The sequence below is a fragment of the Pseudorca crassidens genome, chromosome 11, assembly GCF_039906515.1.
Source record: "Pseudorca crassidens isolate mPseCra1 chromosome 11, mPseCra1.hap1, whole genome shotgun sequence".
Taxonomy (NCBI): domain Eukaryota; kingdom Metazoa; phylum Chordata; class Mammalia; order Artiodactyla; family Delphinidae; genus Pseudorca; species Pseudorca crassidens.
Window position 1 is genome coordinate 518,325 of NC_090306.1, and position 24,546 is coordinate 542,870.

The window sequence follows — 24,546 nt, forward strand, 5'->3', positions numbered from 1 at the left end:
ATCCAGCAAGTGCCGGCGAGTAGATCCGTCCTGAGGGCCTGCGGGGAGGAGGCGTGCGCGCTGGGGCAAGGCCTCTCGCTCCACAGCTGCTCTGGGGTCAGCGAGGCTTTGCTCCAAGAAGGGCAGTGGGTGAGAGGTTGAGGCGCCCCTACACCCGAGCCAAGCAAACCTGACCTCGCCCTTGATGGTGTCCACAGGTGAGGTTAGACTGCCCCCCATCACTCACAGAGGGGCGTTGGCATAAAGGGCAGTTTGGGGATACCTTCCGGCAGAAGGGGGTCTGGGGCCCTAGCTCTGCCTACTAAGAACAGACTCCTGGGGCCATGCTAGTGATTGCTAGAAAAATCCTTAAAGTTGAGTCAGAATTTCTGTTGCCTCTTACGTGTTCTTTACCTCTATATCTGTACTCACCAGCTTGCCGTGACTGTGCATTAGTCGTATGAAACTGTCCCTGGTATGAGTTCCTATTCTGTACTTGGTAAAATGTCAGGGTTATTGCCACTGTGTCACTGTTGTTTCATAGTGTCCTTGCCTGGAATTGTAGGTCTTTGGTGGTTATTTTGTGTTAAGGGGCCCCGGTTACCGGAAGAGCTCGGGCCCTGCAATCCAGGCACCTGCTTGCTTCTCTGCGGTTCCTGCGCCCCGGGTCCCGGTGTGACTGGGCCTCCATCACAGCTGACTCCCCAAGAAAGCTCGGCCTTACTGGGGGCCCCTGCAGACCTGTGCTGCCAGACGGGGGTTGGGGCTCCGGAAGGACCTGGGCCTCAAACACACAATGAAATCAGGGCTGTTTCAGTGCAGAGGCCTAAATAAACATGTTTTCGTTCAGTTCTCGTGTTCTTCCAGGGCAATAAAGCTGGGCATCGGTGGAGGTGACTTCCTGAGACTGTCATCCTCCTGGTGCCTTGCGGCTGCTCAGAGACCACACCCAAAGAAAAGTGTGACTAGGGACCTGAGGGCGGAGAGTCTGTAAGGCGCCTGAGCTCAACCTGGTGCCGACGGAGAACAGCTGATTTTGTCACAATACGGTTATAGTAGCCTGTTTATTCTTGTTCCCCTGTTTTCTAGAATTGAGTCAGAATCTAGAAAGACCAGGCTGGAGAAGACCAGCTGTAAAATTTCCCTCCCACCATTTGCCACCAGCAGACTTATCTGGGTCAGTACGTTCTTCCTCTAGAAGAGAAGGCTCTGCCCTAGGTTCTGTCTCCTGTAAATTACTCTAAACCAGTTCCCTGCCTGCCTTCAGTGGGGCATCAGCATTGCTGGAGGCCCAGGAACACAGGGATCCGGGTGCTGGCAAGGCAGCCCCAGTGGAGGCTCTGGGCCCTGGGGCGACGGAGCTTGGCCAGCTGCCTGCGTGCAGGAAGGGCCAGAGTCTTGCTGCCCTCGGGGGCTGCTGAGAGCCAACAGCCGTGCTCCGGGCGACTGCAAATACCACGCCAAGGGGCCATCGTGTTTACAACCGGGAGAGCACCCGCTTCTGTTGGAGTCTCCCTCAGATAAAAAAAGAGAGTGAAACTTGAAGTGTGCTCACTGCTGTCAGTCTCCCCCGAGTGTTTATACTGGTGAATCTGCCCTTGGGCTGATGTCACACGAACTCATAGAGAACAATTCAGGAAGACGCGTAATGGGGTACAGCTAGTGTGCAGCACTTACTGTGTGCCAGGCACTGTCCAGACGCCTTCTGTATACGCATCCCTCATCTAATCACACCGTAGGCTGTGAGGAAGGTAGCATTTTGCAGACTGGATCGAGGCCCCGTGACTGACCCAGGCAGAGCCGGGTGGAGTCGGTACAGGACGTGCACAGTGCCGCCCCCTCCACTCCTGTGTCCTCCAGCCTCAGCTTGTCCGCACGGGGCAGCGGGAAGAGAGCTGTGTGTCGGCTCCGCCAAGATGACTTTCTAAAAACACGCACGAACGCCCGTGTCATCTGTGAATGTGCATTTGGTTATTTCCAGGAAATACGTGTCCCCAGATTTTTAGCGGCGACCCCAGGGCTGGGAGTGTGCCTTTGCAAAGAGGGTAGATTCCAGAGCAAAGGGTTTCATCACTGGTATGTGAAGGGGGAGATCAGAAGAGACGGCGGAGGAGAATAATGATGTTGAATCGACTGCTTTTCATTTTCTCCGTATCAGCACTCTTTGATCAGTTCAAACGATACCAAGCCTAAAGTCATGCTATTAAGGTGTCCCTCCACACGGAACCTCCCTGTCAGTCTGGAGGAGCCGGGCTTGTGCTCCGGGATGGTGTTCAGTGCTGCTCTCGGGCAACAGTCTAGCTACTTCTGACTTGTACGCCTGTTGCTTATTTCTCCTCTACGCTCGCGTTTTATCACACTTCTCTAAGAGGCCCCGGGGGTGGTGGAGCTGACGGTTTCCTTCTCTTACTACTGATGCTTTACAGCTGCCGTTCACAGTCGTTGCCTGGCCTGGCCCTGGGTGGGGTTGGCAGAGGAGAGGGGGAGATGAGGGTCTGCCTCTTTCTGTCCTGACACTTTGAGCAGAATCACCCATGACAGGAGTTAAACACGGACATTCTTACCTGTCGGAGTTTGGGCCGCTCCAGACTCCACTCACGTAAAATGACGCTTAAATCCGGGCTAAGCGTGCATGTCATTGCAGTGAGCATTTTGGGTTCTGCCGTGTTGGATCAACTTGGGTTGGGCACAGAAGCAGCTCGGGAGGCCTGAGCATGTCCAGGCCCAGCCTCGGGCAGGTGTGTCATGACGGGCCCTGCGAGCTCATAGAGGATGTTTTTGGAAAATGGAAAAAGAAGAGAGTTGGGGACACGGAGAAAGAAGCAGTGTTTTTCCCCGTCGTGTTTCCACGTCTGCTTTTCTCCCTGGATTTAGTGAGCAGGCCTTCTGACGTATCTGTCAGCCTCTAGCACCTGGCCTCTGTCCCCAGGCCCCACGCCGGAGGGCTGGGCGGGTGGACGGGGGACGGTGGGATGGACAGCATCTCCGTGAGAGAGAGACTCCTCTGTACCGAAGGACAGTGAAGGGCGGGGCATGTCTGCCCGGCACAGGGATTGTGTGCCCCACACGGCCCTTCCCGACAGGCCCTCCACGCGCTGCCCTCCAAGGTTCAGGATGCCTCACTCTGGTGGCAGCATCACTGCTCTGTCCTAATGACTTTGTCCATTGGGCCACGGTCCAACATCTGGTGTGCCGGTTGGCCTGATCAGTGAGAGGTGGGAGATAGTCTGCTGTGATTTCCAGGCAGGGCTCTCGGGCTCAGCACTGTTGACGTTTGGACGGATAGTTCTTTGTTGTGCGTTGTTGGCTGTTTGCAGTATCCCTGGCCTCTTCCCACTGGATCTCAGGACACCCCCCTTCCCAGGTTGTGACATTGCCAGGTGACCCCAGAGGAAAAGATCACCTGGTTGACCACCACCATTCTAGACTAAAGTCGAGAGAAGTAAGGACAGGCCCTAAATGTAAAATTAGCCTCCATTTGATTGTTCCTGTAGGAGACCAGGGAAGAGAGTGTGTGAGGACAAAGAAAGTGAAACAGACCACACTGGACAGCAGTGGCCTGCCCGCCCCTGTTAGGTTGTGGGCACACGCCTCCCAGCACGTGACGCGGTGTACACGTTGGCAGCCGTGCCGGTACTGTGTGTGCTGTCAGACACCGAGGAAATGTTTTAGAACAGGAGTCCGTTTTCCTGAACCACAGTGAATCGCCCTGCGCCCCAGAATGTGCTCATCTTCTGAGGTGACCACAGCCTCGGAGAGCAGAGCTGGGTCTAAAGGGGGCAAGCACAGATCTTGAAGAGAAGATGCAGCCTGTTATGCTTGCTGTCTTCGGTCATTCATCTCTCTGAGCCTCCGTTTCCCCATCTATTAAGATCATAAAATGGAAAAAAAGCTCCCTGCTGCTCTACCTCATGAGATTGTTGTCAAGAGCAAATAAGCTAAAATGTGTGGAAACTTGTTTATTTAAAAGGATTACAGGAATATCAACTCTGAACATTGGTGGAGATTCCAGAAAATGCTGGCATAATCGGAGTGAGAGTGAGTTAGGGTTATTTCTGCTGACTGGGCGATGCATCCTGCGGGGTTAGGACCGGACGGCCTGCTGGGATGTGTTCCCAGCCAGCAGAGATGTGGGGAAACAGAACAGTGAGGAGGGCTGGCCGTGTCTGGTCCTGAGACAGTGGGCGTTGAATCTCTGCAGGGCTTGGCTAAATTTGGCCTTGCTTGTTCCTCAGCCTGCGTGGGTGGGCTGTGAGGTCACCTGCTAACTCCACGACACCCTGGGGGCTCTTCACTGTAGCAGCGGAAGAAAAGCAGTCCTGGATAGGTTGACATTAAGCTGAATTTCAACACCCACGTGAGAGTCAGAGGACAGTGCAGGATTATAGCTTCTCTTAGGCAGAGGTAGGGTTACACGTGGGCCTGGGGACGGTGTGGCTCCCCACAAGCCCCCAGGGGCTCCGAGCCACCTCCTGGCCTGGAGTCGGCGCAGGGACAGTGCTTCGTGGGTGCCAGGCTGGCCGCTGGAGAGGGCTCTGAACTCCCAGCACCAGCCGTGCAGGCCCCCGTGCCCGGAAGTCTCAGGGACCGGCTGACAGATGAGAGCGCAGGTGTGATGGGGCCGCCGAGGTGCGCCTCAGGTGGTGCTTGTGGGCATTGCTGGAGGAGCTTGGCTCCTTTCCCACAACAGATATGCGGTGCCTGAGGGGAGGCCGTTGCAGAGATGCTGTCTTTGGAAGGAGCCTGTCGCAGAGCAGAGGGCCTTTCGTCGCGAGGTGGGTTTGTCCCTGTTGATCGTTGGATTATGGGCAGGGCCTCACTTCCCACCTTCCACGGCTCAGAGGCCAAGCCCGCTCTGGGGCTGTGCAGCTGGCCCCCCGAGAGCCCCTCGCAGCCAGCTTGGGATGCACTCTGGACTGAAGTGCCCCGGAGGGGAGGGGCGCAGTCTAAATGCACATCTGGGGAAGCTCATCACCTGGCAGTGCCTGGTGGGCAGACGCGTGGTCCTTCTCTCCCTTCCCACCTCTCCCCTCCGCGTGCTCGTACGGGTCTGGTCCTCCAGTGCGCGAGATGCTCCCTGGAGCTCAGCTGCTCTCCACGGTGAAGCGAGGACATGCGTTTAGGACATCAGGTCGTTTGAGATGGTGTCTTTTCAGAGCCTTCCTCCGTGGAGTCTTGTAGGACGTTGGCATCTTCATAGGAATTTCTCTGTCCCGGGCGCTAAGGGAACGGCTACTGTCTTCACAGAGGTGGTGTTCCTGGGGCCTGGAACAGTATCAAGCTGTTGGGGCCTGGAACAGTATCAAGCTCCTTGATACTGGAACAGTATCTTCTTGGGGCCTGGAACAGTATCAAGCTCCTTGAGACACGCAGAGGCCCTCAGTGTTGTGTGTCAAGATGAGGAAACCGAGACTAGATTATGTCCAGCCAATTCCTTAAAAGTGTAGTGAGGTGTTGCTGTAGTTCAGATACAGGCTGAGACCTTCCATCTTGACTGTTTATTCAAGACGCTTTACCGAACACTTGCTCTGCTGCATTGATGGTACCAGAACCACAGGAGGCCGGGAGAGCCCTGTGCAGCGGACCCTCCATTTTGGGGTGCACTCAGGAGGTGGATGGTGTGATGAAGGTGCGCTAGAGCCCTGGGGGTGCGGAGGGGCCAGCAGCAGCAGGCAGAGGCCCGGCCTGGGCTGACCTGTGGACCACCCTTATCTTTACCCGCCTCTTATTAAGATTTCAGAGGCTAGCCCCACGAGTGGGCTGGTGGACAGGCCCCTTACCTTGAGCTGTAGGGACCCTCCTGATCTGCCGGCCGCACCCATGGCTCCCGTGTGTGCACAGGTGTGTGCATGTGGGCGGCCAGGTGGGAACAGCAGAACTGCAGCTAGAGCTCAGCTCTGTGGGATTTAAGAGAAAACACAGCAGACCCCAGCGCTTTAGACAGCAGAGAGGTGGCCATTCTGCGGGGTGACCCAGCTGACTTTTAAGGGTCGAGTTTCATCTCTGAGATATTTCGACACATGAAAGATATGTTATCAAGAAGCTACACGAAGCCCTGGTAAGGTGTTTTTTTTTAATGGAGACTCGGGTACGTGCCTTAAAAGAGACCTCTTTGCCTTGGCCAGTTAGAGTGACGTGTGCCAGGATTTCCACCTGCCAAAAAGACACCTTTGGGAGATGTACTAATAGCAGCAAAAGTCACGTCATGTTAGAAAACTAACGTAACAGCAAAAGTCCCCTGGGATCCTGCAGATGGGGAGCCAAGGGCTGTGGCGATGGACGAGCCCCTCAGCTTCCTGAGGGGACTCTGCGGGCTGCAGGCTCCCACCTCCCACCTGGTGGGTTACCTGGGACAGTTCTGACTTGTCCCTGTTGCGCTTCCCGTCCTCGGCCTCTCGGTCACTGCCCGACTCTTGGTAATTCAGTATCTCCCCCTTGCGTCCGCGTGACCCGCTTTTCTCTGTGCCGCACGTGAGCACGCGGTCCCCCGGATGACGAGGAGACGCTGGGTGTGGAGGGGCAGTTAGCGATCCCGTCCCTCGCTACACAGCCACACAGCCCCGGGTGCCGTCCGGGACCGGTCTTCTAGGGCCTGTGGACATCAGAACCCTGGGTGGCAATAGTGCCGGCAGTGCCCAGCGGCGGGGCGTGCAGCTCACGTCACAGTCCTGACTCAGCCGTTCGTCCCTGTTCCTTCATCACCTGCTTCCCGAGCAAAGGAGCATCTGACACCCTCCTGTCCTGTGACCTCGGGACATGCAGTGAACCCCAGCCCCCGACAGCAGGAAACCACAGAAGAGTCTGTCGGAGGGTCCACGTGCAGGGGCCAGAGTCACCTCACCGAGGCAGTGCTTGGAAACTCCTTCCTTTGGCCTCCAGAACCAAAGCACCGGCGAAGTGTGCGGTGTTCTCCAGAGGGAGAAATCGCCGTGCGAGGCCTCAGGCGTGCGGCCGGCCCAGCAGAGTCTGCTGAGGCCCAAACCAGCTGTCCCAGGGCCCTTCTGAGAAGGCCGTGGAAGCAGCCCCAGTGAGCCTTTCCCCCAAGATGGGCCTCCTCCTCCTGCAGACACCAGACCCCACTGTCCTGCCGGACGCGAGCGGGGACAGGGTCCCGGGCAGAGCGGCCGCCTGCTTCTCGGACAGCTGAGCGGCAGCTCAGCCGGCAGCTTGAGTGGCATGAGGTGGGGGGAGTGGGCTGCTTCTTCCCCGCGGGGCCGCCGGGCCACTCACGCCACGGGGTCCCTCTCGAAGGCAACGCCCCACAGAGGCAGCTGTCTCTGGTCCGGACAGCGGTCCTGTCCCGGGGTGGCCATGCGTTGCCGCAGAACTGCAGCAGGGACCCCCTCGCAGCCCCGTGAGGACGGGGGCTCCTCATGAGGAGGGCGACCTCTCCCCCAGGGTGATTTCACGCGTGTTGCCAAGGGCTTTGGCAGCGCTCGTCCGTCAGCTGAGAGCAGGTTCTCCCGTGAGGAAAATATTTGCTTGAGGATGATGTATGGAGCTCACACAGGCAGTGACTGGCCCAGAGCAGGGCCCGTCACTCAGGCTCAGAGCCTTTCTCTTATTTAGGGTGCCACCCAGATCCTGGAGCTGTTTCCCTTCGGTCTATGGAGCTGGAATTGGCCTCCAGTGACCTGAGATCTGCTTGCCTGGACTTAGGGAACAGTCAGCCTAGGAATGATCCCAAATCTCTCATCCCACTTTCAGCTGGGAAGCCCCTGTGTGTCGCCACATGAAAAGCATGTGACATGGAGAGGCCGGGGGTCTTGGCCTGACCCTGCTGGTTCACTCTGACTTTCCAAACTGCCCTTCTGCAGCCTCTGCTCTCCTGGGCTCCTCCGAAGCTGACGAGACAGCGGGGACCCGGGGGCGGCAGGTGGGGGTCCTCTGTCACGGTGTCAGAACCACTGCCAAGGCCACCTCCACCATTACTTCCTTCAGTGTCTTAATTTACCATCACCATCCGGTTAGTCTGGCCAATGGCCCTCTGCTCAGGACAGAGAGTCAAGGATGCTGATTCTGTTGGTTTTTGTTTGTCTGAATTTCCCATGACATTTCAAGGTTATGGCCCAGGAATGCTAAGCACGCTTTGGCAGTTGGTGAATCTGGGGTACTTGGCGAGCATCCTCTGAGTGCCACCTTCCCTTTGGGAAAACGGCCTCCATGGGGACCCGGCCCTGAGGGAACATCCTGCTTTCCCTGGTCGCTGAAAGTGGGTGGAGACCAGAGGGGCCTGGGGCCTGACCAGTGAGTGACTCCAGCCCTCCCGCCTTTTACAGTGTCTCCAGTGGGAATGTCTTGAGCCTCACGGCCCACAGCCTCCTCTCTGTGGGGACCGATGTGTGAATGATCTGAGTGTTTCTGGCTTCGTTTTTGTTGCTTGTGGCCAAGCCCAGTATTAAATTAACATCTCCCCTCCCCAGAGCCCCAGCCTCTGGGCTTGGGGTTGGGTGATCCCCTGCTCTATGCAGCCTATGGAAACTCCAGAGAATTGACGCTGGGAGGAGGGCAGGATGTCATTCCAGACGCCAGACGCTCTGCTCCAGGACATTTCCATGGAGTCTCTGTCCTTCGTCATGAAGGTCATGATGGGGAGGAGATCGTGGTGAAGACGCCCCTGCGGGGGAAGGCAGAGCAGGACGCCAAGGAAATGCGCCTTGGCGGCAGCACACCAGGCCTCTGAGCAGACGCTGTGCTCCTGGGTCGGGTCGTGGCCGCACCGCTCACCAGCTGTGTGACCTTGGGCAGCTTACTGTCTCTGAACCTCGGTGATGTCATTTGCAAACTGTTACCTACCTTAAAGCTGGCGCCTACCTTCGTGTTCCTCCAGACCGCCCTCCTTGGATCCCTGGGTGGGCCACGCGCCCCTTTTCCATGCTCCCGTGGTCCCGCGTGTGTGCTCGAGCCCTGACGCCTCTACACGCCTGGAACCATCCCTATGAGGACTTTCTTTGCCATGCCCGGCCTGCGGCGCTCGGAGTAGAGAGCATTTTAGCCTGTGTTGTTTCCCCAGGTTCTCGTGGAATTCCTGGCAGACACTGTGCGTTTCCCCCAAGGGTCTTCCCATGAGTGTTTTCCTTCTCTACCTTGAAATTGCTCAGTCTGAACTGATGATGTGAGTTGTTTTCCCTTAAGTGACAGCTCTTACTCTGTTTTTCTTCTACCATCTAAAAGAAATACTGGTCTTTATTCCAGATTCATGGAATTCCCCAAAACTTTGTGCTCAGGTAGTTGCCACCCATTTATTTCCCTTTCCGTTTAAGGGCAGTTGTCAAAAATACACGATGGGAAGGACAGAATCAAGTGGTACTGTAGTCGGGGACCCTTGGCCTTGTCTTTATCGAGCTGGGTTTTGATGAGGAGAAGGGAGGCCAGGAAGGCGGGTGTTTGGAAAGGCTGGCCCCGCGATTAGAGCCTGTGCCCTTGGAGGGCCTGGGGGCAGGTGTGGAGACTGTCCAGACCGTGTCCATCTGCTGTGCTCCCTGCCTCTTTCATGCTGTCATCTGGAGACCACGTGTTTCCTAATTTTCCACACGCCCTCATCCAGCATCAGAGCTCACACTTCGGGGGCCCTGAGCTCAGTGTTGAAGGATAGTCCGGGGGTGTCCAAAATGAGGTTCCCGGGGCACCAAGACCGGGACGGGCAGATGTGTGCACACGGCACAGGATTCGTGCCCAGACCCCATGGTTATACGTTTACCTGCATTTGTAAGTGAACACGCCCCAGGTCTTGCTTTTCAGAAAGAATCTCTAGTGATTTGAAGGGTGCTGTTTGGCGGGAGATCCTGGTCACTGCAGCAGATGCGCTGAGACTTTATTCCGTGACTGCCCGCATTCACAGGGTTATTTCTAATGATTTTACAAGGAGGTTCGGAACATGCGCATGACAGAAGGCCCAGCCTTCCAGACGTTTTCTGCACAAACTCTCACGTCACAAAAGTTACTAAATCAGTGTTCCCACCCCGTCCTTCAGCCCTTCATCAGGGGGCTTCTGGGCTTCGCCTGAAGACCACCTGACACTGGCTGGCGTGACCTCACCTGCTAAACCTAGTGTCGGTCCCTAAAGCCGAGAGTGTCGCCGAAGCCAGGTGCCTGCCCTGGCGGGACGCAAGGCCCCGTGCCCCGCCCCGCCCGGGTGCCTGCGTCCCTCCACCTGCGCCCCTTCCCGGTGCTGCTTGCTCTGTTCAGAGCCTCTTCCCTCCTTCTGTGTCCACTAACTGTCGTTTGCAATCCAGGGCAGGTGGATGCAATGGACTTGTACAGATTGGTGGTGAAAATGTTCCTGGACCTCAGCTGTATCACCTAACTCCTAGAAGAGGGAGGCAAGAGTGTACGGAGCACAGAGGTGTCACCTGCACAAATGCACGTACATGCGTGTGTAATTCACTGCGTACTCACACAATCCCGCGACGTGGGATTGTCCTTGTTCACGGATCAGGAAGCGAGCTCTCAGTGGTTGTGTGATTTTCCTAAGGTCCTTCAGCTGGTCACTGGCGGAGTCCGTTGTCTCAGCGGGTCTGTCTGACTCTGCACCACACGTGACGTCCTGTCACAGTGGACACAGGAGAGTGGTCGGTGGGCCTCTTCTGCCCAAACGTGGGGTCACAAGGTGTATTAGGAAGGGTAACGATGGAGATGGGGGAGGTGAGGGATGCGTGACGGCGACATCAGACACCTGAGACCTCAGAGTCCACGAGCCCATCACAGGCCTCAGATTTCTTTTCTTTTCTTTCTTTCCTTCTTTCTTTTCTTTCTGTTATTTATTTTTGGCTGCGTTGGGTCTTTGTTGCTGCACGCTGGCTTTTTCTAGTTGCAGCGAGTGGGGGCTACTCTGTTGCGGTGCGCGGGCTTCTCATTGCGGTGGCTTCTCTTGTTGCGGAGCACGGGTTCTAGGTGCACAGGCTTCAGTAGTTGTGGCATGAGGGTTCAGTAGTTGTGGTTCACGGGCTCTAGAGCGCAGGCTCAGTAGTTGTGGCTCACGGGCTTAGTTGCTCCATGGCACATGGGATCCTCCCGGACCAGGGCTCGAACCCGTGTCCCCTGCATTGGCAGGCGGATTCTTAACCACTGCACCACCAGGGAAGCCCAGTCCTCAGATTTCTTCGCAAAGGAATGATAGAGTCTAGAAACCGCCATCGTGGGCCTCCCAGAGCAATGATTGACCAGGCAGGGTCATCAGTGGATCTTCAGCCCCCTGACGTGGGTATTCTGGGAACAGGTAGTCCAGGGTCTCTCCGCATCACCCCACAGATTACTTATTAATTACAAAGGGGAAAAGGTCTCTTTACCACAGAGACGTGGGTGGGCGCCAGCTCAACCAAGCTGTCCAGCTGGTGTCACCAGGACCGAGGGGGCCTGACTGTCCTGCGTGGGTGCAGTGGGAGGAGCCCGGAGTCGTCCACAAGGTGTTCCCGTGGAACAAAAAGTCTTGCCGTGAATCTAAACGTGAGACAGACAAACCCACAGTGTGAGAAGCTCTGCAGAATAGCTTACCTGGACACCTCAGTAGACCAGCCAGATGCAGTGCCCGAACCTCGACTGGGTCCTGGACCATGGGGTGGGGCAGCAGGTCCGGACCATGGGATTGCAGCAGCAGGTCCTGAACCAAGCGGGTGGGGACATTGGGTCCTGGACCATTTTATGGGGGGCAGCGGGTCCTGGACTTTGTCGGGGGACAGCAGGTCTTGGACCGAGGGGGTGGGGCAGCAGAGAGGACTCCCTTCTCAACAGGCTGCTTTCCCTTGAGGGCCAGTCCTGCCCCTGCCCCCTGGCCAGTGTGCACTGCTCCCCAGGCTGTCGCGTCCCTGTAGGGCAGATGTGGGGTCTTTTGTCTTCTGCCCCCTCACACCAGAGACCTCTGGGCTCTCCGGGGCCCGACCTTGTTGACTGCTGCCGTGTCCGGCTCCCTGGCCTCGTGGGACGGCTGCCCCTCCTTCCAGGGAGAAGTTCCTTCCCTCGTCCCTGTCGCTGATCCCAGAACTTTGCTTCTTGCTTGTCGTGCAGGCCCGAGCGTGAACGGCCTGGAGGAGCCCAGCATCGCTAAGAGGCTGCGGGGCACCCCGGAGAGGATTGAGCTGGAGAACTACCGCCTGTCGGTGCGGCAGGCGGAGGGGCTGGAGGAGGTGCCCGAGGAGACGCAGGCCGAGCACAACCTGAGCAGTGTGCTGGACACGGGGACGGAGGAGGACGCGGCCAGCAGGTCAGCCTGTGGGGCTGCGTCTGTGACGGGCAGGGGAGCGGGGCCCTGAGCCCAACGGCCTGGGTTTGCGTCGTGACCCGTGACTGGGCGGTCGTGTGACCTCTCTGCCTGTCCCCTCGTCCGTGAGAGGGGCAGCAGCACCAGGGCCTCCTGCAGAGTTGTGCGAGTGTCCCGGGGTAGAAGGTGCTTGGGACAGAGCTGGGCACGTGTAGGTGCTTGTAGGTGTTGGCTGCGGACTCCAGCGTCCAACTCCTCAGCTGGTCGTCCTCCGGGGCCTGTGAAATATATAGGATGTGCATCTTGCCCCCTCGTGGTAAGGAAAGCGATGGTGACCAGGACCAGGATGGAGGGTTGACTGAGGTTCAAGCCCAGGGTCTCTGGTCCACATCCAGGGCTCTCCATGTTCCCTGCCGCCTGGTGCCCCAGCTCCCCGTCTCGTTAGTCAGAAAGGACCAGTTTGTTTGACTTAATTCAGAGATTCAGTACTTACTGAGCACCTACCAAGACCTTAACCCTGCTTTTCATTGAAAAGGAACAGAAAAAATGTGCCCTGGGCTGGTGTTTACAGATGTGTCGGGGGAGGGGCTTCCACGGGGCGGGGGCGGCAACCGTGCCCCTGGGGGTGGGTTCCATGGAGGCTCTGGGGTGACTCAGCCACCGGGTCGCCGTGCAGTCTTGGGGAAGCTGTCTCATCGCTCTGGGCTTCTTTCTTTCTCCCGTGTGTGGAAAGAGGCAGAAACCTCGCAGTGCGTGGTGCCGGCCGGCTGAGCCGCGTGCACCTTTGGGGAAGGTGCCCCACACACCCCCTCATCTCTGTCCTTGTCCGCGCATTCCCGTCACCCGCAGGCCTGCCTGAGTCAGTGGGGTCAGTGCCCAAGTCAGGGCTCAGCAGGAGACCCTACGGGCTGGAAGAGAACAGGACAGGCAGGTGGAGTGGAGTCAGGACAGGCGGACCCCCTGCAGCCCCCCTTGCAGAGCCTTCCCAACCAGCGCCCTCAGGACGCAGCGCTCCCGAGGTGGGGCGGAGTGGAGGGCTGGGCTCGGTGACATGGGCAGACCCTGTCCTGCAGGAATAACATTTCCTGCACTGTGATCTGTAAACCGAGGGATTATGGGGCAGGAGTGGAGGTGATGTAGCCTGGGCTTTGCAGGAAGGCTGAGTCACAGCCTTCGCAGCAGTGAGGTAGAAGGATAGGTCAGTCAGCACCCAGTGGTGTAGTAAATACCCCATCGTACTCAAGTTCGCATTTGAAAAAGCACTATGCGTGGATGCTATGTAAAGTGTAACAACGGTCTCATAAGAGTGCGGCGCCAGAGCTCACTTCCCCAAGGAAGCCGTAAGATGCCTCCATCCTTCCTTGGGGAGTCATCGGACTTGAACATGAGAGATGACAGAGTTTCCAGGAACTGACCGGTCCAAGCGGGGATTCACTCTCCTCTTACCTCGGGCGCCTGCGGTGCGGGCAGAGCGCGGGGTGCCGTTGGGACGTGACTTTGCAGGCAGACAACCCAGACTTGAGGCCTAGCTCCACCTTCTGCTAGTTGGCGGCAAGTTTCTTACGCTCTCTTGCCCTCCTTTCCTCATCTGCAAAGGACACTGCGCTTCAGAGGTTTGCTTTGAGCATTAAACCAAATAAAGTAGTGGGCACAGTGTCTGCACCCGGTGGGCAGTTGCTGTAATCACTGTCTTACCTGTGGATCCAGGCACAGCCCAGGCAACCCTCACTAGGAGCGGCAGGGTGGTGATTCCTGTTTGGGTTTCCTTGAACAGGTGGTTTAAGTGCCAGAAATCGGGCTTGCCTCGAATTTGCCCTGGGGCAGTGGTGACCAAGCTTCGCCTGCATCAAAATCACCCGCCGGCTCGTGAGAGCACAGACAGCTGGGAGGTTTCTGTCCCAGTCCGTCTGGGGTAGAGCCCATGATCTGCATGTCTCAGAAGTTCCCGGCTGGTGCTGTGGTCTGGAGACCACGCTCTGAGAACCACTGCTCTAAATTTCTCAGATGTTCCTGATGCGACACGTGCGACACTTGGTCGAAGGATAATTCCTGGCCCTGCTCCTGCCAGGGTCTCACTCGGTGGGCGTGGGGTGGAGACCAGGAACACCTGTTTTGACAGATACCCAGGCGATTCCCATCATCTTTGCGGTTTCCTTCACACCAGCAGAGAATCTCGACCGAGGCCTCATCAGCTCCATGACCCTTCCTTGGAGGGGCGGGAAGGAGCATCTTCCAGAGGGGACCCTGGAAACAGTACTTGCATTTTCTCTGGGAGAGCCTGGGTGCCGGGGCAGGAGAAGGCTGGTCTGGTTTCCGTGTGTTTTCTCCTTCCTGTGTCGGGGAGGGCCGGAGCCCAGGTGTGCTTCCCAGACGGGCAGCCAGGGCTGCAGAGGACTCCCTGAAGGTCACAGGAGACAGGCCAGCCCAAAGGGTGACAGCGTGAGGAACAGCCCCTCCTGCGAGGCACACCTGACTGCTCCCCTTCTCACCCTCCAGCCGCAGGGTGCCGGCCTGAGCGCGGAGTGATCTCCACCGCGTGCAGATCGCAGGACCCGGCAGGTCTCCTCCACAGGCGGCTCAGTGCTTACAGGGTTGGCAGGGTGGGCGGGACCTTGTCCCGCCGCGCAGGACGGGGCGTTGCTCGGAGACGCTCTGATTCCCAGCGGGTTAACTTAAAAGGGAAGCCACCAGCAGCTTCAGGTGGTGTCCATCCGCGGCGGCTGCCCGAGTTCCCAGGTCGACGCGGCAGCCAGGAACCGGGTCGTGACCTTCCTCCTGGGTTTGACGGGGTGACCTGATGTGGGCGGACGCTGGGGGTTCCTGACTTCTCACCCAGACCATCCCACCTCTGGAAGCCCGGCTTCCTCATTTGTGGGAACGGGGATGATAACAGTGGCTGTGCCCTTGAGCTACTGTGTGATCAGCTGAGCTGATCCATGTGAAGTGCCTCGTGCTCCAAGCACGTCCTCTTCTCTGGATCTGCTCCTCTGCGGCTCTTTTAAGTCTGGAGCAGACCTTGTCCCTTGAGAAGCTGGTCCGTTGACTTTGTGTCCTCCTGCCAGCCCACCGTGGGCTCGGTGAGAAGACGGCGCCTGGGGAGGTTCGGGGAAGGCGCTGTGGGAGGAGTGATTCGGCTACCCCCAGCGGGGAGGCTTCCGCTCCGTGGTTCCAGCGGGACGTGTCAGCTCCGCCGATGGGCTTTGCTGAGGGGCTTCACAGGGACCACCTCCCACCCTGTGAACGCGGGTGCAGCCTGCCTGGCCTTCCTGGTTGCGTCCCTCATCTGCTTTTGCCCATCTCGGCAGTGCTAGGCAAGCGATAAGAGAGGGTGTGGCCTGGGAGGCTGCCTGGATCGAATAGCCACGGGGCAGGATGGAGTTACAAGTGTGGAAGCAGATCCCTGCTGTCGTGGAAAGCTCGTCTTAACGACTACATTTTCTGGCTCTGTGTCTCCTGAGAGGCTGTGTCCTGTGGTCTTCCTCTCCTCCCTAAAGGGCAGGGAAGTCGGTTGTCTTGTGTTTTGTTCTGCTGTAGGGGTTCTGCCTCCTGGAAGTGTTCCAGGCTGTAGTCCAGGCAGGGAATGTGCCTCACACAGACCCTTCCTCCTGCCCCTCAAAGGCCAGACCCAGAGGTTCAGGCGCTGGGAGCAGCCCGAGAACATATCATAAGATGAACCTTGAGTAGTGACTTCACACTGCGAACCTGACATGATGTGAGGAGTCTAGCCAGACCCGGAGGGCTGCTCTGAGGGCCCGTGGACGGTGATGCCTGGGGAGGAGCAGCTGGCAGTACCTGTCCATCTCTCTCTCTTTCACCAAGGCAGGCAGGGCGGCTTGCCTGTGTCCCATCTCTAGAAGCGTGTGGCACTCCAGAAGCATGGTTGACCTTCCGCCCTGTTTTTATGCTCTGTGCCTCCCTTGCTATTCTCCGTGGTCCTTGAGCTGTCACAGCTTCAAGTAGGGCCTCATCACGCAAGCTGCCCTCATGACACGGCACGGGGAGGGGCTGCCCTGAGCCCACCCCCCAGAGAGCTGCCCGCCGACAGCTGGGGCCCCAGTGCGCCTGGCATGAAGGAGGGCAGGCTGGCCTCCCTGTCCACCTGAAGTGTTGCAAATCGACCTGAGGTTAGAGCTGAGCACAGGAGGCATTCTTACCCAGATTTCACGTTTGAAAGATGTTAAATGACACACACGGGCTCACACGTTGTCGTTAGTTAATAAGTGTAAAGAAGTGAAATCACAACGATAAGGCAAAAATCATGGCTAAGTAAACACTGAGGGCTAACAGACTCCAGAGGACAAGCTTTCTGTGGTCCACATTCTTATGTCTTCCCACTTGAAACTGCCTCGCACAGACCGCCACCACCCTGCATTTACCGGCCACCTTGTCTAGTCCTGGTGTTCGCATCTTATCTCCCCTGACACTGAAGATCTTTTCTGTGGCAGCTTTGTGACGTCTAGGAAGGGCACTGTGGGCAGAGACACTCAGTAATTGTAGTTGAATGAATGAGTGAAGTAGGAGTTGCCAGACTGAGCTGCCGGCAGTGAGGAGCTGCTCTTTCTTTCTGAGGTCAGCGGCTGAGCTTCAGTAGGTGCTCAGAAACGTCTGCTGAGTGCACGCATGAATGAGTGTGTAAACAAGCGAATGGATGGCTGGAGGACCGGAGTGTAGCACAAGCGTGATGCGGTCAGTAAAGTCTCACTCCACTAGGGGCACCCGCTACAAGCCGGTGTTCACACCCCCTTCCCGGCGTGGACACAGGCTTGGAGAGCATGACCAGCCAGCTCGTGGTCACACAGTTGTCGTGGCAAAGCCCTGCGGCCCAGTGAGGGGTCGAGGGACACAGCCCTGGAGGCCACCCTCACCTCTGACTCGATGAAAGTGACGGAGTCCCCAGCGCCACCCTCGGGTGCAGTAATTTTCTAGAAAGGCTACAGGACAGAACCCACTGGCGGGGCTGTGCTCACGGCCCTTCTCCGTTACGGAGCGGAGCGCGGAGGCCAGTCTGAGAAGGGCGGCTCCCGTCCCTGCGGGCTCAGGCAGAGCCACTCTCCTGGTGTTAATGTGTGACGACACCCACAGAGCCTTGGGGTCCACGTTCCCTGTGGAATGTGGTTGAGCCTGGTCTCCGGGTCGGCTGACGCTGGTGACCCAAGGCCTTCACCCCAAACCACGTTCTTAGACTCTCCATCCTGACCGGAGGCCCCAGGGAGTCAGGCCTCCCCATCAGGCAGGGCATCCCGGGGCTTAGGGTCTCCTCCAGACACGGGCGGCTGGGCCAGGCCCTCTGAGCAAGGCGGGAGCTCTTAGCCCCGGGAGCAGGCGTCGGGGCCCTCGCGCAGCGAGCACCCCTCCTCAGGGTGGGCGCTTGTCCAGGCGCCCTCACCCGCAGCGTTGCACACTGCACTGTGGGGTTTGGGAGCGGGGCCTGGGGCTCCCTTTCCTGTGAGCAGCACCTCCGCCAGCCCGCTTCCTGCCGGCGGCCCTTCTTCCCACCCGGGATCCTCCAACGAGATGGTGCGTCCACGGGAGCGGAGGTGCTCTTCACCCTCGGTCCCCAGGGTCACGAGCTTCGAGCCTCTGCTTGGCGGGGCTGCCCCGGCCTGTGTGACCCATCTCGCCCTCCATTCACCCTCTGTGCCCTGGCCCCAAGGTGTCGTTCCTCCCTTCCCGCCCGGCAGGTGCCTTGCCGGGAGCCTCTGCCTGTGCCCCTGGCTTTGAGCCACCCCCTTCTCCGTTCTGTGGCCCCCTCACTGGGTTCTGTGGTCACTTCTGCAGCAGTTCTGAGTCCGAGATGGAGGAGGAGGAACCCCCACTGCCCCCCTCGGACCTGGGCGGCGTTCCCTGGAAGGAGGCCGTGAGGATCCATGCTCTTCTGAAAGGAAGGAGTGAAGAGGAGCTCGAGGCCTCCAGGAGCTTCGCAGCTGGGGAGGAGGACGCGGAGGACGCAGGGGACGAGGAGGACGAGGAGGACGAGGAGGACGCGTCTAGTGAAGGTCAGAGTAAAGCCTCTTCTCCCGACCCGACCCGCGTGTGGGAGGCTTCTGTGGCCGGGGTCACGTGGCATGCCTCCCACAGGCCCCAGGGGACCCATGAAGGGCTGTCCGGGTAGAGCTGCATGCAGAGGCAGATGAGGGCCTCCTCCAGGTCAGGCCACTCGTCCTGTCCTGTTCCAGCTAAAGGAACGAAGGGAACTTAGCTCTCTGGGGCTTCCCTGGCTCCTGGTCCTGGACGTCGGAGGCTGCCGAGCATTGAGGAGGGAGGGCCCCTCAGGAGGGGTCACCGGTGGTGCGTGGTGACGTGCTGGGACCTGTGTCCTGGTAGGTCAGTCGGGCTGGCTCTGAGATGCCTCTTGTCTCGCACTCGAGGTGTTGGGTCCTGCCCCATCCGCCTGTGTGATCCCGGGTGGTGAGGAAGAGCTTCCTGGGCTCCTTCTCTGGCCTTTGTCGGAGGGTCAGTCTCCCTGTCCCGGCTGCACCGGGCCTGGAGTGGTGAGCAGGGCCAGGCAGGCAGAGCCCTGAGTCCGCGGGAACTCGTGTCTGCTTAGGCCGTGGTGTCCGTGTGGGGTGTGGGCAGGATGAAGAGGACGTGAGCCGTTAGCCAAGGAGCCTGGCCCGTGGGGCTGGCCCTGGAGGGCTCTGCGCCTTGCAGGCCTATCTCTCTGTTCCTCCTGGAGTTCCCTGTGCTCGGCGGCCAGTCCCAGCCCGGGCTCGTTCGCTCCAGCTCAGTGAGGGCCAGGCGCTGACCGGGCAGGGTGCACATTACCCGTGGTCCTCAGCTGGCAGTGGAGCCCCAAGCTGGCGGCCCTGACGAGGTCAGGCGGCAGAGGTGGGGCCTCCCTCGGGCTCCTGGAGCCCCCGTGGCCCCGGTTCTGCTGTGTAGGCCTCCCTACCACCTGGAGGTTGGGGTGGGACCCCAACGTAGCACGTGGGGCCCGCACACCGCCCTCGTGTGAGGAGTAGGGGGTGGCATCCGGGCTGCTTCCTCCGCCAGCTGTGTCTGTAGAGCCGAGTGCCCCGGCGTGAGTCAGTGGGGATCGCGTGCACGGCCCGCCCCAGGGGACACAGCCGGGGTCGGGGCGTGGTGCCCCCTCTTCAGGAGAGCTTGGCCCTGCTTCCCTCCCGAGACCTGATCTCCTGGACGTGGAAGTAGCGTCCGGCTCCAGCCTGCGGGAATGGGCTTGGAGTGGAGGAACCTGGGGATGACTCTTCTCTCTGTCCTCTCCTCCCCGTCTGCCCCCACGCGGTGCTTTGCTGTGGGTGTGGAAGGAGAGTACTGGCCCCGGGACAGAGAACTCCTGCAAGGCCAGCCGCTGGGGCACCTGCCAGAGGAAGAGGACATGGGTACACGTGAAGGTACCTCTGCCCACCTCCACCCCGGCCCCTGGCAGCCGTCCAGCTGCCCCCGAGAGCAGGTCCCCTGTGGAGAGACGGGGTTTCCTAGAGCTGCAGTGGCGGGCGAGGCATCCACCCCTGGGTGCCCCTGTGCCCCTTGACCATTTGCTGCCAGTCCCTCATCCGGTTACGACTCAGCTCCTCCTCTGATGTGAGCCGAGCACCCCACGTCACAGTCAGCTCTCAGAAGTGGCGGGGCCAGCACAGGCGCCCGGAGCCCCTCCCCTGTGCCTGGGCGATGAGTCCCCAAGGCTGCATGCACTGGCGACACGCAGGCGCGCCCCAGGGAGAAGGCTCGCTGTCTTCCCCTGCTTGCCTGGAAGGTGGAGAAGGGGCCTGCGTTTCCTCCTTGACTTAATGTCTCGGTCCGAAGACAGTCGGGCTCTCTGGTGGCTGCTGTGACTCAGCCCCGTCCAGCACCACCAAGGCCCCTCGACCCTAGAGGAAGCCCTTAGAGGCCAGCGGCTCCCAAGAGAGCACACGGGCTGCGACCCCACGCCCAGCACAGCCCCCATCCACGTTCGGTGGCCTTAGCGGTGAGTTCTGCCCACGTCACGTTCCCTGTTGCTTGGAGATTAGGAGGTTGTCGTTTTCATGATGAAGCCAAAGCCAAAGCCAGGTTGCCCAGTTAGACCGTAGAGAGTCCTTCTGATCAGGTGGTACCTGCTCTTGCTGCCCGAGAAGCCACCCTCCCTCCTGTAGGGTCCCCTCCCCCAAGTCGCTGGCTGTCCCTTATTTTAACCCAACTGTATGGCATGGTCCAAGCACTGATTATGGGAGCCCTCGGGGCAGGGGTGCATGCAGATTCCTTGGGCCCCCGAGAGCAAGAACAGCCTGAAGGCGGGGCCCCTGGTGAGTTCTCACCTGGCTAAGAAGCCGAGTCTTACGTCCAGGGGTGGATCAGCGGGGCCCCTGGTGAGTTCTCACCTGGCTAAGAAGCCGAGTCTTACGTCCAGGGGTGGGTCAGCGGGGCACCAGTAGCGTGTTCGGGAAGAGGGCTTTGACCTCAGAAAGGGCAAAGAGGGGTTTACTTCTTGTTCCCGTGAACTCCCAGTGCTCTGGGGTCTGCAGGACAGACTCCGCTTCCTCCCCACCGCAGCCTTCTCTGAGCGCACCCCCGCCTCAGCCCAGCATATGCTGCATGAGGCCCATTGTAGAAGGGGATGTTTTTCTCTTTAGCTGCAGAAGATAAAAACTAGAATCCCAGCAGCGTCACTGCCTGCCCCACGTGAGCTGGCTGCCCTGTCCCGCCCCACCTCTGTGTCCACGCGGCAGGGGGCCATAGGCACGGGCTGTGTGGCCAACAGAGCCACGTACTTGGGACCTTGGGAGGCTGGCCCTGCAGAGGCCAGTTGTGACCCGCTCTTTTCTCCTAACTGGGCACTTGGGTCCCTCAGACACAGTTAAGATGAAAAGAGCTTCAGAAAGGAAGGTACTTTCTGCATCGGAGGGGAGTGTAGGACTCTCTTCATCCACATTGACAGCTGCATGAGGCTTGAAGGACTGAATCAAGTTGAATGAGTAGAAGTCGGGCGTGTGTGCGTGTGCACGTGTGTGTGCGTGTGCTTATTCTCAATCCTTGCTTCTTTCTGATTCAAACTGATCCTGGCAAGTATGGTAACTTTTCCTTCTGTTTCCTCTCCTGTGGTGTTTGATCCTTCCTTCCCTGGCCTGTTTACTTTCTCCTTCCTTCCTTCCCGTCATCTCTCCCTTCCTCATCTCCTCTGCCCCTCGAACCTGGTACACTAGCTGGGAGCCCAAGGCTGCAGCAGCTCGTAAATCCAGCCGATCCCTTGGAGATCCAGGCTGACGTGCACTGGACGCACATCCGTGAGAGCCAGGAGGAGCAAGTGTCACCAGCCTCTGAGTCCCCTCCTTCCAGAGGTAACTCCTCCAGGTGCAGGGTGCCTGGCACCTCTGTCCCGCTTCCCCTCGGGCTGCCGGGGACTCTCCTGTAGGGCGGGGCCCCCAGGCTCCTCACAAGTAAGAGCCAGCGGAGCATGTCTGCTCCCTGGGCTCTCGTCAGAGGATATGTGAAGTCTCGGTGGGTAAGAGGTGGGCTGTTGTCCGCTGACGCGAAACAGTGAACTTGACGTTGGGAAAACCAAGAATTTGCTGACGTTGCCCGTGTCACTAGGCAGGGTTCTTCCTTCTCCACTTGGAGGAATGTCCTGTGCTTTTCCTCATGCGGTGTGTCTCGGTGTGAGTGTGCACGGACAGGATGGGGTCAAGGGACCATATCTTGGACTGAAATAAAGTTTTAAGAAGCAGTTTATATCCAGGAGGCCTCTGAAGGAGCATCGTTACCAGCTCTAGGTTTTAGGGGAGGTGCTCTGCAGCCCACGGCAGGACGATGATGAACCTTGCTCTGGCTTCTTTGAAGGAAGGAAAGGAAAACCTGGAGACCATGCCCGCCTTGGTGCTTCGCCCTCTGTCTCTTGCTCACCTGTCTCCACGTTTGCACTCGGTGCCTGTTGGGGACACAGCCTGCAGGGTGCCGAGGGCGCAGAGCGGGTGGCCCGGCCTTCATGGGAGTTAGCCACCTTCGCCGCAGGCAAGGCCCACCTCTTTAACCACGTTTGCGGCCGCGTAAACACCCAGCAGCTCTGCAGGAGCCAAGAGAGGGCCTGCTGACCGGGGACGCCCCCTTGACCCTCCCGTGCTCTCTCTCCTCTCCCTGTCCCGACACCCTGCTTGCCCCTGGTTGGGGCCGGACGGGCCTCGGACTGTAACGTCGTCCGTCTCTTCCGTGTGGACCACAGGAGGACCTCCGCTCTCCTCGCCGGGAACGCTTACTCCCGTGTAACTTTGTATTTATCGTCTGTTTCAAATTCAGGGCCCGACCTTCCCTCCGTTCGCCGTGCAGCAGTGCAGGCCTGGCTGGAGTCGGTCTCCGGAGGTTGTTGGGTGATGTTCGTTCTCTGCCCGCTCACCATAACCACTCTCTTGGCAGCTCTGCTGGTCCCTTAACTCTGGACTTCTAGTGCTGCCGCTAGTGCATGCGCGGCGGAGGGCGGGGGCACGTGCATGCCTCGCTCAGGCCGCCGCCCTTGCATGGACCAGACACGCCACGCGCCCTCCTGGGAAGACCAGAGCAGAGCAGTAGTGCAGTCGGGCGGGGGTGGGTGTCGTTTTGTTAGCAGACATAGAGTGAAACCGAAGCCGAAGGACTGTGCACAGCACTGAGGCTCAGAGTCCGCAGAAATGAGGCTGGACAGTGGCTGGGTGTGGGCTGGAGGATTCTCGCAACAGTCAGTACCGCTCCTGTGGTGCCACGACTGAGGCAGTCAGTACTGGGGTGAGGGCCAGGCTGGGTCTGCAGGCCGAGGTGCAGGGCTCTCTGCAAGCTCTCAGGCCACGAGGGAGCCGAGAGACCTTGCCTGTCCTCAGTGCACTTTTCGGCGGGGGGGCATTTCTCAGTGAGGGGCTCTGGCATCGGGCAGGACGTGGGACAGCCTTGGCCCCCACCGGTTGTGAAATGCAGAAGGGCTGGTTGCCCCTTCCGAGTGGGCAGGCTGGTTGCCCCACCAGCCGCCTGCCAGCCGCCCGTTATCCTCCTCGGCTCACAGGTCAGGAGGCACCTTCACGCCGAGCTGTAGAGAGGGCTGCGGTCACCCTCTTCTAGTTAGTTTTGTCCCCAGGACGGTTGGACGAGGCTGAGGTATCGGGACGCCCCAGCGGCCGCTGAATAGACCAGAGCTGAGCGTGTCGGCGCCACCTGCTTCCTTGTGTGTGGCTGCTTCTAGCACCCGCTCCACCCTAACTTGGATTAACCCCCAGTTCCCCCCCTCAAGCTATGTCTCTTTCAGCGTTGCTGCTGCTGCATTGATGCTTGTCGTGTATTTTGATACGTGTGACAGTCGTTCCTTTCAGGGTGCCGCTGAGGACCGTAGACTCCTAACCCCGAGTCTGTGCAGATGTTTCTCTGAGTAGGAGAACCGCTGGGGGCCACAGGGCCAGGTCTGGGCTTGGGCTGCTCTAGTGTCCTGTGTCTGGAGCCACCCCAGGCTGGGGAGTCCGTGTCACTCTTGCTTCCAACGGACTTGCCAACACAAACGTGTAAAATTGCCTCTCGATGCCCGGCCACTCACAGACTAATTGTAGCACGCGTGTGGGCCCGGCGGGCACCCGCCGTGGGGCGGGCCCGGGTTCTGTCCCCATCAGCGGCCAGCTCGCTGTCCCACAGGAAGCCCCAGGAGGCGAGGCTTGTTTGCCTCAGAAGTCCCCTCCGCTGCTGTGTGATGAGTGAGCAGCAGTGCTGGCGCACAGAGGTCTCCGTCTGTGGAAGTAGCTGAGTGCTCTCCCCAGGACTGGTCCTGGCAAATGCCATCGTCACAGGAGGGCGTCCTGGCCCTGCCTCGTCTGTCCCACACCGATTTCATAGCACTCTCCCAAGCGGGTGTGCACCATCACCTCGTCTTAATAAGCCGAGTGCACAGGAGGGGTGGTGAGGATAAGTAACAGCTTAAGGAATTATTTAAAAACACCAAGACTCACCCACATGCCACCTGGGTCAAGAAGTACATTCCTAGCACCTAGAGGTGTCCACCTCCAGGCCATCACGGCTGTCTTGTCCCCAGTTTCCTTGTGCTCTGACCCTGTGGCCACTCACGGTCACTGCTGGGTACTGCACAGCCCCGGGCACCGGGGACGCAGCTTCACGAGGCTGGGCTGCTGGCCATCGAGGGTCTCATGGTCCTTTGGCCTGGCCTTGCGTTTCAGCGGGCTCCTCTGCTGCCCAGCCTGCCGGGCTTGACCCTGAGACCAAGTATGTGTGGGTCAAAGGCCAGCCCCTTTCCTGAAAGGAGACCCGAGAAGAGCCCCCAGGGCACCCCAGGAGGAGGGACCCCTGGTCCAGGCAGCGCAATGCGTCTGTGGCTGCTTCCTGCTGCCTTCTTGTAACCTGAACTGTAGTCTGAGTTCTTGTGCAGGGTTAGGAACAGGTGTGAGTGTGTGTGTGTGTGTGTGTGTGTGTGA

The 24,546-nt window shown here is 59.0% G+C and overlaps 1 protein-coding gene across 28 annotated transcripts in view; it reads left to right on the forward strand.

Annotated features, from left to right (window-relative positions):
* The window catches only part of MICAL3 (microtubule associated monooxygenase, calponin and LIM domain containing 3), a 178,404-nt gene that overhangs the window by 122,871 nt on the left and 30,987 nt on the right, over positions 1 to 24,546 (forward strand). For 24 of the 28 annotated variants that reach the window (XM_067755911.1, XM_067755917.1, XM_067755915.1 and 21 more), the window contains 5 exons: positions 11,983 to 12,178; positions 17,954 to 18,171; positions 19,444 to 19,530; positions 21,319 to 21,453; positions 22,406 to 22,468. In XM_067755911.1, the coding sequence (XP_067612012.1) occupies positions 11,983 to 12,178; positions 17,954 to 18,171; positions 19,444 to 19,530; positions 21,319 to 21,453; positions 22,406 to 22,468 (699 nt within the window). Of the gene's footprint in view, positions 1 to 11,982; positions 12,179 to 17,953; positions 18,172 to 19,443; positions 19,531 to 21,318; positions 21,454 to 22,405; positions 22,469 to 24,546 lie in introns of those variants that run through there. The other 4 variants (XM_067755918.1, XM_067755931.1, XM_067755938.1 and 1 more) reach the window with 4 other exon arrangements.